This window comes from Hetaerina americana, unplaced genomic scaffold (assembly GCF_022747635.1).
Source record: "Hetaerina americana unplaced genomic scaffold, ioHetAmer1.1.p SCAF_1, whole genome shotgun sequence".
Classification (NCBI taxonomy): domain Eukaryota; kingdom Metazoa; phylum Arthropoda; class Insecta; order Odonata; family Calopterygidae; genus Hetaerina; species Hetaerina americana.
In genome coordinates, this window is record NW_027286069.1 from 119654977 (window position 1) to 119670300 (window position 15324).

Consider the following 15324-nt stretch of genomic DNA (forward strand, 5'->3'; position numbering starts at 1 on the left):
TGTTTGCCATCATAATAACCTTCTGTAATCCATCTAACCCAAAAACATTATGGGAAATATATAAAGAATCAATGAGTGAGGATATACTGGCTAAAGTTCGAAGTGAAAATCCTACATTGGATATTACGATTAACTCCGACATTTTTAATAAAACTTTGATTATTTTGGAGGAAAAGGGTATCACCATGGTTAACAAGACTTTAGTGGAACTCGGTCTTTTTGCACCTGTACAAGATCAACAGGGTGTATTTTACCCAGATTATATACGTGAAACTAGCTACAATGTCTTAGACTTAGAAGCATACATCGCGGATAAAAAGCCACTTCTTAATGAAGATCAGAAATTCGCGTACGAAACAATAATGGATCAAGTAGATAAACAAGAAGGAGGTATCATTTTTCTTGATGCTGCTGGTGGCACGGGAAAAACATTTTTAATTAATTTAGTTCTCGCTGAAATCAGGGTTCATGGAGAAATTGCTCTAGCCGTTGCATCTTCAGGTATTGCAGCGACATTAATGGAAGGAGGAAGAACAGCCCACTCTGCCCTTAAGTTGCCACTTAATATTTCCCGACAAGAAAATCCCACATGTCATATAAATAAAAAAAGCGGCCAGGCACAAGTTCTTATAGAATGTAAATTGATAGTATGAGATGAGTGTACGATGGCTCATAAAAAATCTCTAGAGGCCCTCAACGCAACACTTCAAGATCTTAGAGGAAACTGCAGTTTAATGGGAGGAGCTCTGGTACTCCTGTGTGGAGACTTCCGTCAAACTCTGCCTGTCATTCCAAAATCGACTCCAGCCGATGAAATTTATGCCTGTTTAAAACATTCTGTTCTATGGAATCATGTCCAAGAAATTAGCCTTAAACAAAACATGCGAATCCTCTTAAGAGATGGGAATGCTCAAAATTTTGCAAATAAACTTTTGGAGATTGGAGAAGATAGATTAGTTATTGAAGCATCTGGTATGATAAAATTGTCATCAGATTTATGTGTATCGGTGAAAACTGTCCGCGATATGATACAAGCAGTCTATCCTAACGTTAATCAAAATTATAAAAATTTAGAATGGTTGCGGGAAAGAGCCATTCTTGCTCCTAAGAACGATGATGTTAATGAAATCAACAAGGAAATACTAGCCATGCTGCCAGGAGACGTGATTGAATATAAATCGGTTGATACCGTAGTGGATGCTGACGAAGCCGTCAATTATCCAACGGAATTCCTAAATTCACTTGATCCAGCTGGATTGCCACAACATCGCCTTATACTTAAAGTAGGATCTCCAATCATTTTATTGCGAAATTTAGATCCACCAAAACTCTGCAATGGGACACGATTGTGTGTGACAAAATTAATGAAAAATATAATCCAGGCAGTCATTTTAACTGGAAAAGGTGAAATAATTTTTATTCCACGGATACCTCTAATCCCAACTGATCTTCCCTTCAACTTTAAAAGATTACAGTTTCCAGTCCGGCTAGCTTTTTCAATTACCATTAATAAATCACAGGGACAGTCTTTAAAGTTTTGTGGTGTTGATCTAAGATCGCCATGTTTTAGCCACGGGCAACTTTATGTTGCTTGCTCCAGAGTAGGTTCGCCTAAAAATTTATATATTCTTTCTCCCGGATATGAAACAAAAAATGTAGTTTATAAACAGGTGTTAGATAAAAAAGATTCTTAAATTTGTATGAAGTAGTGTCTTATTGTACTTTATAATTTGTTGTTTTTATTTATGTAGTATATTTATATTATTGTTTCTCCCTAACCCGTGCAAAGTCGGGTATTCAGCTAGTAGCTGATAAAGTATTATCCTCTTAATTATTGTCCATTGAAATGGTGATACTGCTTGCTTACTGAAATTTTTCAATTTTTCCTTAACCTTTTTTAATAACGGAAATTATTGTAAAGTACCATACCTGGCAAAATTCCACGAAATTGACTACGGTATGAACACCCGGATGAACAGGATTCTGCCAACAGGAAATAGATAAACATATAGTTTGGATATATTTAAATGTTCTAAGAGGGGTATTAATAAACTCTCTATCTTAATTCTATTCATGATTGAAGTTGTTTAAAAAAATGTATGCTTATAATGTGTTTGTTGTATATTTTCTACTTGTTAATGTAATATGATTGCATCTGTTAGTAATTGGGTCTACTCTGATGCCCGAATATAAACCTCTCTCCCTACTCCATTTTCCGCCAACTAAGAAAAATAATCATAACAAATATAATTACAAAATACAAATAATTTTCTCGACTGAAAGCTGACCTCCGAAGAAATCGCAATTACGGTCAATCATGTTGGAGAATTTAACATCGCACTAAAACAAACAATAAAACCATTGAATGTTGTTTCACTGACTTTATTCACTGAAGCGACACAATTAGTGATTTTTTTAATGAAATGGTTTGAACCTAAAGTTATTAGCTTGTTTATAAATAGCTGGCGAATAATAGTATGCAGTGAATCGGAAACATTCCCTAGGCTAAAGGCAGGTTAGCAAAGAAAACGAAAAATGAAATGAGCCTCCACTTTACAATGCATTTAATATTTTCGATGTATGCAAACCCGGCCCGATAACCCAACTGTGCGTGCTTGCTATTCGGTTGCCAGCTAACTTGCTAAATAGATATTTCGTAGAAAGAAGTTAAGGATATATTTAACCAATTCCAGAAAACAATTTATTCGTATTAAAAAATTGCTTACGTTGTTTCTAAAGTTGTAAAATCTTATTTTTTTCTAAACAGATGACTAGATTGAAGTGAATTGGGTCGTTGTGACTGCAAGATTATCAGCATGAAGAATCGAAAGATAAAATAGATAAAAATTACCGTTATCATCAATATCAAACAAGTAGTGCGTAGGATTATCACCCACGATAACAAAATACTTCAGAGCTGCAAAATTAATTTTTCATCAGAGGTCTTGGTACTTACATAGGATTTCTGAACCGGGTATTCATAGCTAGGCCCACTAACTCCTTTTGCCTAGGTAAATAGCGTTCATCTTGAATTCAAAATGTTTTAGGCTATCGCCATTAAAACAAATCTAATCATTTTCTCAACCATATATGTCACATTGGGCAGCTTTCGTATCAAGACACTTCCCATTGCTGTATCTAGAATACCTTACCTTCATCAATATAATTAGAAAAAATTAATGGGGAAGACATTTTTTTACCCGAGCAAATATTATTTCAGAGATTTTATCTTTGTTCTTTGCTTTGATTTCTTGCTTGAGCAAGGTATGGAATTAATTTGGACAAGGCTCCTATACCTACGTGTAACTTACGTTGTGGGTATCAACGTAAAACAAGAAATGATACTTTCAAGAGGAATTAATTGGAAAAAAAACTTTTGAAGAGAAGACATGAAAGGTCTAACAAGATCGAATGTATGGTTGAAATAGAAAGTATTAATTTAAAGTATTGCAACCTTTCATTACACTCACGATCACTTCCCAAACTAATGTCTAATGCGCTGCAGTTCCTAATCTAGCGCTTTAATGATGTTCTCAGAAGAACGCTCTAGCGGACGAAAGTGTAACTTCCTCCGCCTTTCGTGTGCCTATTTTTCTTCCCTCCGGCCTAGGCTCGAGGGTGCAGTGAATTCGTATCGTACGTCACATGACTCGTGTGTTGGAAACTTATATCATTTGTATTCTCGCTTGTATAAAAACTATTGAATAGTGAAAGATTAACGTATTACATTTGGGTTGAATGTTCCATTCTTAAATTTCGTGCTTCAATTCTTGTTGTGACAATCTAAAACTTTTACTTGATCGAAGACTAGAGGAACGATTTTTCGAAGACCTGTCGCCAATTAAGTGTGAACGCACTTAACCGTGTTCATATAAATTCTTCCAAGCAATTGCGATGCCAAAATCTGATCCATACGACCCTCCACCGCCGTACACACCGCTTGTAGGTTAGTGGGAAAATGTTACGTAACATAGTAGTAGTTGTGTTGGAAGCGTAATTCCCGAATAATTTGATTAATATTAGCGTATATATGGTACTTCTTGTTGCATTCTGTAATTTAATTAGAATCAAATAGGAGGGCAAGGCCTGAAGTAAATTTAGACATTATTTTTGTATGTATATATTGTATGAGCCCTCTCTACACAATCATTTTTGAACATATATTTAGTAAACTGTTCTCCATTTTGCAATGAGCGCATGTCAAAAACAGTTTGCTACCCGTACCCACCCAAAAGAAGCGATAAAATTTGATGGCAAATTTGAGATCACTTAAGATTTTGGAAGTGTAGATGACTAAGTTGTTCCCTCTTACTTGTCACTTTGAATGTGCTTCTGAAAAGTGATCTCCATTTTTATATATTACTTTGGATTAATTAAAAACACTATCTTTAAATGAGCAAAATAGTGGTATACATGAATTATAGAGAAACCTAAGTATATTTTTATTTTGAAAATTCTAATCCTTTCAAGTCACCATTTGGGAGAAGGAAATTTATTGACAAGCAGTGGAAATGGCCATTCCATATCCTTAAAAACTTTGTTTGGTATATTCACTTTTGTATGCAGCACATTGGTGTTCATCCTTCTTGTTATGGTCACTCTAGCTACTCCATAATCTGGTGGCATCGTTCTTGTCACTTGGGCATTCAGAAAACTTATTTTGATGTTCATTGAACAAACCTGCTTTCCTCATTCTCTCTGCATATTTACCTCGTATGCATATCCATTTATTTCAATGCGCAAAATTTTGAGCTTAATGAATTTTTCAATGTCTGGCCGCTAAAAATACCGTCACAGCAACTTGTCTCTGAAATCGAGGATTGTACCCAGTAGATTAAAAAACGCCATACCTTGCCTTAACTTTCACAAACTTTGTTTTATTTGAATGAGGTGCATGATTTCTAGGATTTACGACACTTCATAGATAACGTTTTTTACATTTGGTTTTGTGGCAGGGCTTGGTATTTTATATCCAGTGATATTAACTTTTGGTCCCTTGATACGACAAACATGCCCCTTTTGTTTCCTACTTACTGGCCAGGATAAGTGGAGAAGTAATATTTAAAGGCTGCTAATCAAATCCATTAGTGATCCTTTTAATTTATCTTCATCAGAATTACGCCTATATTTTCATGATTTTATTTCTTCCACGAAGAATTATCAAATGAAATTTATGAATCCGTAGAACAATTATGTGGCAACAAGTTACTTTGAGACTTATTTTAGATGAATAAATGGAGAGCCTCCACTCTTTGATATTGCAGACATTAAAGCCGCATAATTCCATTACCATCACTATGAAGTTACTAGTTGATAAAATACCCATTTTTGCTGTTTCCATTTCTGATCAGTATCTTTCCCTGAGTTCAGCACTTCATGATTCATGCTTAGGAAAAAGAACAAATAAAACTCGAGTACGATAATGTACACTTTTGTCTGCCTTCATATTGCAGGTGTGAAGAGAAAGTCCAAGCTGAAAAGCTTCTCCATAGTGGTTTTCTTATTTTTCAGGCGACACCCAGCCACATGGACCAGCATATTCTGCACCAGATCAGTATCAATCAGAAGATCATGGCCCCACTGGAGTTGGTCAGCCCCCTGGATATCAACCTTACTCTGGTCCGGCACCATACCCAGGTGGACCGGGTGGGAATGGACCGTGTTACGGTGCCATTCGAACTGTGACTGTGCCACAAACTATCATTATAGTTAATGCATGTCCAGCATGTAGGGTAAGTTGTTTGCAATGGGTATGTTATGTCATGTGTTCTCTAAGAATTGAATGACAACAAGTTAATAATGACATTGCCTTTGCCAGTGAAATGTATTAACATGTTTTGAAGATATCTAAAAAATTGAAAATTCATAATGGGTCAACCCAACCCAACAATCGTTTTTTGGCATTTCTCCATAATATTACAATCTCTACTGATGTCTTCATTCTTCAATAGCTCTTTGCACTGTCATTTTCCATTACCTGCTTCTCACAGTTCATCTTGGGAATTGGAAATTATTGAAGAAATATTTTCCTTGGAAGCTGATGTACCAAGTTAATTCTCTGAGTGACCCATGTTAGTGACACTGGTTTTCCTCTGTTCCACTCACCCAACTTCTTTTCCATCCTGTTTGTATGAGTGAATTGGGTCTTGAATTTGAGTAATTTTGGAAAAAAAATATTATATTCCAGAGACAACCAAAAACTTTGTGCAAAATTTCAATTCTTTTGGTAAAAAATATTTACCACTCATGAAATATGGTGCAAATTTTGCTGTTTGGAGTGTAAGAATACAAAAAAATTCTTCTATTCCACAATCGCATAACTCTTCTTATGGTTTTTTGATGTATAAATCACTATCATTTCCAGGACTTAAGCTTATCACCTGTGTGCATAAGCAATCTAGTACCTTAATATCAAAGGAATTGAGCCAAGAAAAAGGGATTCCTACCATACGCATTCACACTACACACAAAGTTGGAACAGATGTTCCTCCTGAAGAGCCGAAGCGAGGCCATTTTAAGTAAGCTGTGACATCCAAATGCATCAACTTCTGGCCTGTGGCCCAATTGCTGTTTCCACTGATATGGGAGGTTTTTTAAACGCCCCCACGTCCTAGAGTGACCGATTTCAAAAAGGTGTAACTTTCATCGACCTAATCCTCCAACATGTTCTTGGTCCTGCTATGTTATGATGGCCACTGTGTGGGTCTCATTTTTTGTTGCTTACAAAATACACTGATGTGCTAATTTGATTCAAAGGCATTTCTTATAAGTGAAAATTTCATCTTAATGTCTTTATATTTTTCCTTTAAAAACGATGTCTTAATTGTGAATGAAATAAAATCTCTCCAACTTGGAACCACATACATTCTATACCCTGATGACCTTCAGCGATTGCTTTTCTCCCCCTGGGATGTCATGTCTTCTAGTATTATTCACAGGTCACTGAGAAATTTTGGTCCGCGGCCCGCGGTCATTCCTCGTGCCTAAACCGTAGTCCCCAACCTCACCACCATCTCTTCCTTCGCCTACCATCGCATTCCAATCCCCCATCACTATGCAATGTTTCCCTGAAGGGACACATGCAATTATGTCCACTAATTGATCGTATATCCTATCGACCTCTTCCTCTGCATGGTTGCTCGGTGGCATGTATACCTGAATAATAACCAAGTTCGTCGGTTCTGCTTTTATCTCTACTAGTAATATTCTATCCGTTACCTGTTCTATGTCGACTACGCTTCTTCCTACTTCTTCATTTAATACTATGGCAACCCCTCGTTTGCTCTTGTCCCCGCCGCTGTATATTATTCTGTACTGATCACTCCAGTAATCCCCACTATCCTTACATCTCACCTCACATAGACCTAAAATATCTATATTTCCCCTTCCCATCCGTTGCTTAATATTCCCTAATTTTCCTGTCCTCAACATTGTCCTAACATTTCAAGTTCCTATTCTAACTGACTTGGTCTTCTTCTCCTGCGTCTTCTGTCCTACTGCTGTCGGTTTTCCCTTGCAAGGGTTTCGTGGGATGACGACCGCGGAAGCCTTGCCTCCCCCGCTGCTGGGCATGACACACAGCCGATTGGGCCTAGCCCCGTAGTTGCCAGGACTCTAAATCTCTGTATTGACCATCATATCCCTTGGGAATGATAATTGAGGTGGTTTCCCGATGCCTTCCTCAATAGTGTTTTTAATGTGACACCATCACTTACTGGCCGCCCCACTGGGGTCAGACGCCATTGCAGTCGCCTCACTGAGGCACAGACGCTGCGTGGACTACCTTTCGTCTGGCTCCTAACCTTCGACCTATCTGGCATGGGTGACCCTACCAGGAGCAATTATTATTACTCCCGCCAGTATAGCTCTAGGGGTCATCGGAACTCACGAACTCCTCCACCACGTGAAGGTTGTAGTCCCTGGAGGTGATTAGGACCTATATTTCACTTAAAATTTGAATGCTGATAATATACGAGGGTAATTAGAAAAGTTCTTGGAATGTAATAGAAATAAATTACCTTAGTGAAATGTTTTAATTTTTCAATTCAGTCTCCCTGTACCCTAATGCACTTGGTCCTGAGATATTGCAATGTCTTTGAAATCCCAGCTCGAAAATTAAGATTCCTTCAGAATTGCAAAATACCTTCAATCGTTTCAGGCTCAACTTTATGGAAGTTCATGTTCATTAAATGAAGAACACAATGTATATTTCCACTGTTCTTTATTTTCGTATTACTAGTTTCATTGTGCTTAGGTGTCGTCAGGTACCATATGATGATGCTTAAGTGTTGAAAATAAAGTACAGTGGAAATATACATTGTGTTCTTCATTTAATGGCAAAATACCTGTCTACTTTGGCAGTTAGTTCTTTGTTTAAAGAGAATCCCCGTCCACTGAGGAAAGTTTTGAGCTTTGGGAAGAGATGGAAATCTAAATGGAGCCAAATCAGGCAAACGAGGCGGCAATTCTTGTCTTAGTGCACGTATTTTTGCCATGGCAATGACGCTTGTGTGTGGGTGTGCATTGTCTTGATGAAAGATGACTTTCTTCTTTGCCAAACCTGGCCCTTTTTCATGTATCTTTTGCTCTAGTTGGTCCAGGAGGTTAGGGTTGTGTTGTCCAGTAATTGTTTAATCTGTGGGAAGATTATATATCAGCAGAGTCTGTTTTGCATCCCAGAAAACTGAATCCATCGCCTTTCCAGCCGAATGTATTGCCCTTCCTTTCTTCGGTGGTGGTGAACCAACATGTTTCTACTGCTTTGACTGCTGTTCTCTCTCTGGAATATAGTAGTGGACCCAAGTTTATCTGTGGCTACAAACCGGTACAGAAAATCTAGTTAGTTTCTCTTAAAAGGAGTCAAACAATGTTCGGAAATATCTATGCGGATGCGTTTGTGATACTGCATCGAGAGTCACAGCACCCATCTAGCGGATAATTTTCTCAGTGTCCCAGTCAGTGTGTTAACGGATCAAGAACTAGAGATGTGACTTTTCTTAATAAAAAACAGTATCTTCTTTATAGTGGTTATAAATGAAACAGTTTCCGGTGTCACTTGGTGGGAATTCTTCGTATTGAAATTAAATTTAAAACACTTCGCTTTTCCACATAAAAAAAGCAAAGTGTTTTAAATTTAATTTCAGTGGTTATAAATCATTAACCTTTTGCACTCAGATGTCGAGCCACACTCGACACGGAGTTTCACCACGAGGGGAATTGGGATTTTTGTCTATTTTTCCAATAACTTTTCTTGTAATCATCTGCATGAAAGGAAAAGGAAAGTGGAAGCTTAATTAAAAGCATGGCTTGTTTTATAAATGAATAGTATCGACCGATTATGTCGTCGTCGACATAAATGCCGTCTCCAAAGGATGCCACCACCTATGCAGATGTTTTTTGTAATCTATTTACCGTGTTGTTCTTTTTCATTTGTATTGTTTGCTTTTTATTATTTGGAAGTCAGCTAAATGTAAAGCAATGTCTTTTAGAGATTATCGGTGTCTGAAAAAAGATCGCCAGAATGTAAAGTTACCTCAGTCAGCTAATCTTTAGTTCATTGCTTTCTAGTTTGGACTCATTCATTTCCTTTTCTTCCTAGTGTCCGCTGTCTCATCAAACATTCTGTCTGCTCTTTTCCTATCTATTGCATAGTCAGGAATCTTGAGGAGGAGGGTCCAAGATATGATCTATTATATTCATAGTAAAACACGAACCTTAGGCCTTTTCTTGGAGTCATGCTTTTTTGAAGTTGCATCATCGTTGTTTGAGGAGGGTCCAAGACATGAGTCATTGATTCATAGCAACTCGAACCCTAGCACTTTTCCTTGGTCGTGCTTTTTTGAGGTTGCATCATCCTCCTGTGGTAAAAAAACCTTCCTTATCTTAGTCTCCGAGGTTTGCTTACGTTTCTAGAAGCATAACGCAGGTGTTTTCCCTAATGACAGAGGGTTCTCTTACAACAGATGCTTTCTCTTTAGTTGGACGAATGCTTTGCCAGCTAGTAATTGCTCATTCTGAACGATTTTCACCTCCTAACAATGGATAAGTATTCCAAAGAATTAGAAAGCAGCGACGAAGAATCGTACATCAAAACTAACGAATTTATTAACAAATATAATAGTGACAAAAGTGAGTTATCTGAGAATGCGTTTGGAGATGATGAACCAGTCGCCGGTCCAAGTGGAACTATGGAAAGGAAAACGTCCAAAGATGAAGGTGAATGTACTGACAGTGACAGTGATGTTGAATTCATACCGACAAAACGAAGACACACAATTGTATATTCAAGCGATAGTGGTGGAATTATAGGTGATAGTATTGTGCATTCGGGCATAAGGCCAGTGGAAGTAGTGTTTATAGTGGAAAACCAGAAAAAGAGAAGTGGAATGCTGTATCTGTGAATGACCACGATCCTAGCAGAATCCCCTTCTCCACTGGTCAGGTACGTGTTGGACCTCAAGTTCCTTCTGGATGTGCCACGCCAATAGAGTTTTTCAGTTGTTTTTTACTGACACATTGATACAAAATATAACGGAAGAAACTAATGAGTATGCTAGGCATGAAATTAGCCAGAAAGATCTATCGCGGCGATCCACTCGGAACAATTGGAAAGATGTGACGATTGCGGAAATGAAGGCTTTTGTTGGCGTAATACTAAATATGGGTGTATTGAATCACCCTAACTTAGAGAGTTATTGGTCCACGGATTTTGAGTCTCATATACCATTTTTTCGAGCTGTTTTCAAAAGAGAAAGGGTCTTGCAAATATTTTGGATGTTACACTTGAAACATGATCAAAAGTCGAGAAAAGATTTGAGAACAAGAACCAAGAAGGTAAACTGCTTCTTGTCATACCTTGAAATGAAATTTAGGGAGAGATTCTGTCCTGGAAGGGAGATTTCTGTTGATGAGGCTGTTGTTGGTTTCAAGGGAAAGATAAACTTCATCACCTATAATCCTAAAAAGCCAACAAAATGGGGTATTCGTCTATATGTCCTCTCAGATTCCAAATTTGGTTACATATATTCATTTGTCCCTTATTATGGTGGAATAACAACTGAAACATTGGTGAGACCTGATCTCCCTTTCACTAGCAGAATAGTTTTAGAGCTACATGAAAGATTGAAGAACTCAGTATCTGGTTCTCAAGGCAACCATTTCTTCACTGACAGGTATTACACTAGTGTCACTCTTGCAAGGGAATTGCTAAAGGAAAAAACACACTTGACAGGGACAATAATGCCCAATAGGAAAGATAATCCACCTGTGATCAAACATCCAAAGCTAGACAGTGGAGAGACAGTGGCTTACGGGGATGAAAATGTAATGCTCCTTGCATGGAAAGACAAGATGATAGTCACAATGCTCAGTACGTGGGACACTGCAGAGACTGAGTCCATGGAAAGGAGAGTTCGTCGTGGTGAGAATGAAATAGTTTTCAAACCCAAGGTTGTGACAAATTATACCAAGTTTATGGGGGGAGTTGATATAGTGGATCATTACACGAGCACCCACTGTTTCATGAGGAAAACTCTAAAACGGTGGCGTAAATTGTTTTTCTGGGGGCCTGAGGTCAGTGTTGTAAATTCATTTATAATGTATAAAGAATGCGAACAAAGAAAAAATGAAAAACCGATCTTGCATGTGAAATTTGTTAGGAAACTAGTGCACAATCTCGTTGGAGAATTCCGAGATGGTACAGAAGCGTCCAGGGATAGATTACCATCCACAAACATAGAGCAACGTTTAGACGGAAAACTCCATATAATCACACCTCACTCGAACAAAAAACATGAAGATTGTGCGGTTTGCTCTGACCAAAAAATCAAAGGAGGAGGAAGAGAGACGATATATATCTGTGAGACGTGTGAATGTAAACCATGTCTTCATGTTGGTGAATGCTTCCAAAAATATCATACCATGAAAAATTATAGAGTTTAATTATGGTTTATCAATAAATTTATCAATAATTATGTCAAAAAATCCAAATAAATAAGTTTTTGTGAAAAGAAACTCCAGTTTTTCATTCTAGTGCCACGCTCAGTAAATTTGGGGCATTTAAAAAATTGAATCCCGGGTAGACTAAGGCAATCAAGAGAAAAAAGCACCCAAAGAGTGCAAAGGGTTAAGTGGTAGCACAAATACATCAGTAATGTTTATTTTCCTTGAAAACATTGTTTTTGTGAAGTAGTATTGAGGTATTCAATTGCTCCTGGCTGAACTTTGTGGAAATTCATGTTTATTAAATGAAGAATACAATGTATCTTTCCACTGTCCTTAATTCCTGTACAACTAGTTTCAATGCGTTGAAACTGGTTGTACGTGAATAAAGGACGGTGGAAAGATACATTGTATTCTTCATTTAATTAGTATTGAGGTTTGCACTTAACTGTCTTTTGCGTCACAGTATTCTTTCCCCTAACATAATGTACCGTGACCACTCTTTTCTCACTACACTATGTAGTTACTTAGTTGTGATTACTTTAATTACTGTAATCTAAAGTTCTGATTAATATAATTACTGCAATTTATTTTGACTGTCTGACCTGCCGCATCATCATTGGTCGTCCAATCCTAAGATTGGTTGACCGCAGTCCTCCACATCCTACCCTATCTGATGCTTGCAATTGGCTTACTTGCTGGTATTTTTTGCAATGTACTTTCGTCTTTATTTGTCCCATGAATTTATCCTTTGGCCTTCTCCCCTCTATTATATTCTTCCTGAATCCATTGTGCCTGAGGGTGTGGTGCCAATCCTTCTGGTTCTTCTTTTCTCTACGGTGTTCCATAAGGTCCGTTCGTCATCTATTCTTCTGTATACTTCTTCATTCCTTATTTTATCCGTCCATTTGATCTTAAACATCCTCCTCCAGCACCAGGTTTCTGGTCTTTTCTGGTCTACTTTTCCGATGGCTTCATGATTCTGATCCATAGAGTTCCACGCTCCATACGATTGTATCCTCATCTTCTTTGAACACAGCCTGACCTGCCCATGTATTTCAAAATATAGCCAATAAATTCAAAAACCTGAAAGAAATGAAGCCTCAAAACCCGAAAGAACTCTGTAATGATTGCAGTTAGCAGGTCAGAGAGACTTGTATGGTATTCAGTATGTGAATGTGAAAAGATAGGTTGTTGCCTGAATTATTAATTCATCAAGTTAATTGATAAGCATTATTACTGTTGTTGTCAACCATTTATGTTCTAAATGTATGACCTAAATGGTAAAACTGAAATTTTACCATTTTTAAGTACCAATTTTGTCAATGACATTGATTGATGGAATTTTATTCTGCCGTGTTTCTTTCTAAAATAAAGCACTGCCATATTAATTGAGTAACTTTTTCTTGGTAGGTCCTCACTAGAGGCTAAATCCTGAAACTAAATAACAGTGTTTAACAGTATCTATTGACATAACAGAGTCATATGCTTATTGTACGTATAAGGAAGCTAAAGATTATTATTATTTCACAGTGATAACATCTGATGCCATCAAATGATGACTAATAAATAATTTTCCTTTTTCAATTGTAGATTGGCGTCCTTGAAGACCAGTACAATGCACTTGGTATATTGTGTGCAATTCTATTCTTTCCCATTGGTGTCCTCTGCTGCCTTGCCACAAAAACAAAAAAGTGTTCCAACTGTGGTGCTTACTTTGATTGAAGACTGTTGATTTCCTTGGTATTTGTGCTTTGTTTCATGCTTCAAACAAGATTCACAACTTGGCCTCCAGCATGAATTACAACTTGAATCATCAGACATCATTATGCAATAGTTTTGAATCATGTGAAATGTTTGAACATTTGCCTTGAAATTAATGTTAAAGCTTAAGAAGGAATGGCATTCCAATATCTTATTTAAATTATTGGTTTAGATTGTATGAGATTTTTATTAGATTATTTTTTCAAATTTAAGCAATTGTCCATTGGTACACTCTTCCATCGAGATTTTTTCCTTATGTAATTGTGGACAAAATTTCAGTTATAACATTCCAAATTGAGTGAAATGTTCAACATTGGTGATTAATATTAGGCATTTGATTTGGAGGAGGTGAATCTTAGGTGTTGGTATAGGGGTGCAGTTAACTCATTTCTCTATTTTGTAGAGTTGTAAATTAATTTTGTTATGGAACTTTGGATATAAACATCATATCTGTGGTCACGGTGGTCATGTTTTCCGTGGTCTGAATTCTGGATCTACTGTATCCAAAATAAATTATCAAGTACTACAAGTAATGTTACAGATTTTTTGAATTATAGTATATTGGCCTGTTATTGTTGCACCTGCTAGCAGTAGTGGAAGATTGTATTTTGCCAATTTGTACTCATGGAAGCAACTCCAGATGAGTTCCTTTTAATGAGCCTCTGTAAATAGCAATTCTTGATCAATTGTGACAATAATTATTTGAGACCAAATATTGTCCATCTAAAATGAAATTTTATTCATTTGTTACATATTTTTAGTTTCCCTGGTTTTTGTTCAATTTGTCTCTGATTATATTTATTCCAATGTGATATCTGTATGTGAATGTTAGTTGATTATATCTTCCATATATGTATGTACTCTTATGGTTTTATATTTTAGCCACAGTATGTATGATAAATACTGATGATGTATTATGCCTATGTGGAATGTGCTGAAGGCATCTGGAATGTATAAAAATTAAATTTATTTTGATGTACACGTAATCGGTTCTTTTGAAGATGGAATTAGTATGATATTATATCTGCTCAACTCGAATATATCTTACCAACAGCAGATGATACTCTTACCACATCTCACTAATTGATTTTCAGCAAAACTCAATTCCTTAAGCTGGCAAAGACAACACAAATTATATGTTATTGAGATGTTGATAGCTATCATTCAAATTTTCATTTCATCAAATATTCTATCCAAATGATACGTTAAAAATTGGAATAAATTTTACTATTCCATGAGTTTCTACTGAAACATCCTAATTGTGCAAGATTTTGTGGAGTTCCATCAGCAGTGGAGTAATATTTCCATATAATGATCAGTTCAAGTTACTTGCGCCCTGACAAAAAGACAATTGGGATTATGAGCTTAGGGAAGTGTTGCTTTAAACATTACTTGAGCTCCCTATTAACTGTAATTATAAACAGTATTAGTGGAAATGAGTGAGTTTATTCTTGGGTTATATTGTCATGGTAAATTAACAATAAAAATGAAACATTTGTAAGAGTTTTAATGACTTAAAAGTCTAATGCATCTAAAAAATTGCATTTTATATCTAAAATTAGAATACAATTATTTGGGAAACAATATTTTTGTGATTTATTGTCTGTTAATAAATAAATT

At 36.6% G+C, this 15324-nt stretch overlaps 1 protein-coding gene across 1 annotated transcript; it reads left to right on the forward strand.

Annotated features, from left to right (window-relative positions):
• Window positions 1-3595: 3595 nt before the first annotated feature.
• LOC139696238 (membrane protein BRI3) lies at window positions 3596-14683 on the forward strand. The gene is made up of 3 exons (XM_071594916.1): window positions 3596-3946; window positions 5512-5732; window positions 13534-14683. Exons 1-3 carry the CDS (start codon window positions 3895-3897, stop codon window positions 13663-13665), a joined length of 405 nt encoding a protein of 134 aa, XP_071451017.1. The 5' UTR covers window positions 3596-3894; the 3' UTR covers window positions 13666-14683.
• Window positions 14684-15324: the final 641 nt, after the last annotated feature.

What these genes read in the sequence shown, in the direction of transcription:
- LOC139696238 (XM_071594916.1), top strand. Translation starts at nt 3,895, where the DNA reads ATGCCAAAATCTGATCCATACGACCCTCCACCGCCGTACACACCGCTT. An exon ending in GCCGTACACACCGCTTGTAG is followed by an intron (nt 3,947 to 5,511) that starts GTTAGTGGGAAA and finishes CTTATTTTTCAG; the next exon opens with GCGACACCCAGCCACATGGA. An exon ending in ATGCATGTCCAGCATGTAGG is followed by an intron (nt 5,733 to 13,533) that starts GTAAGTTGTTTG and finishes TTTCAATTGTAG; the next exon opens with ATTGGCGTCCTTGAAGACCA.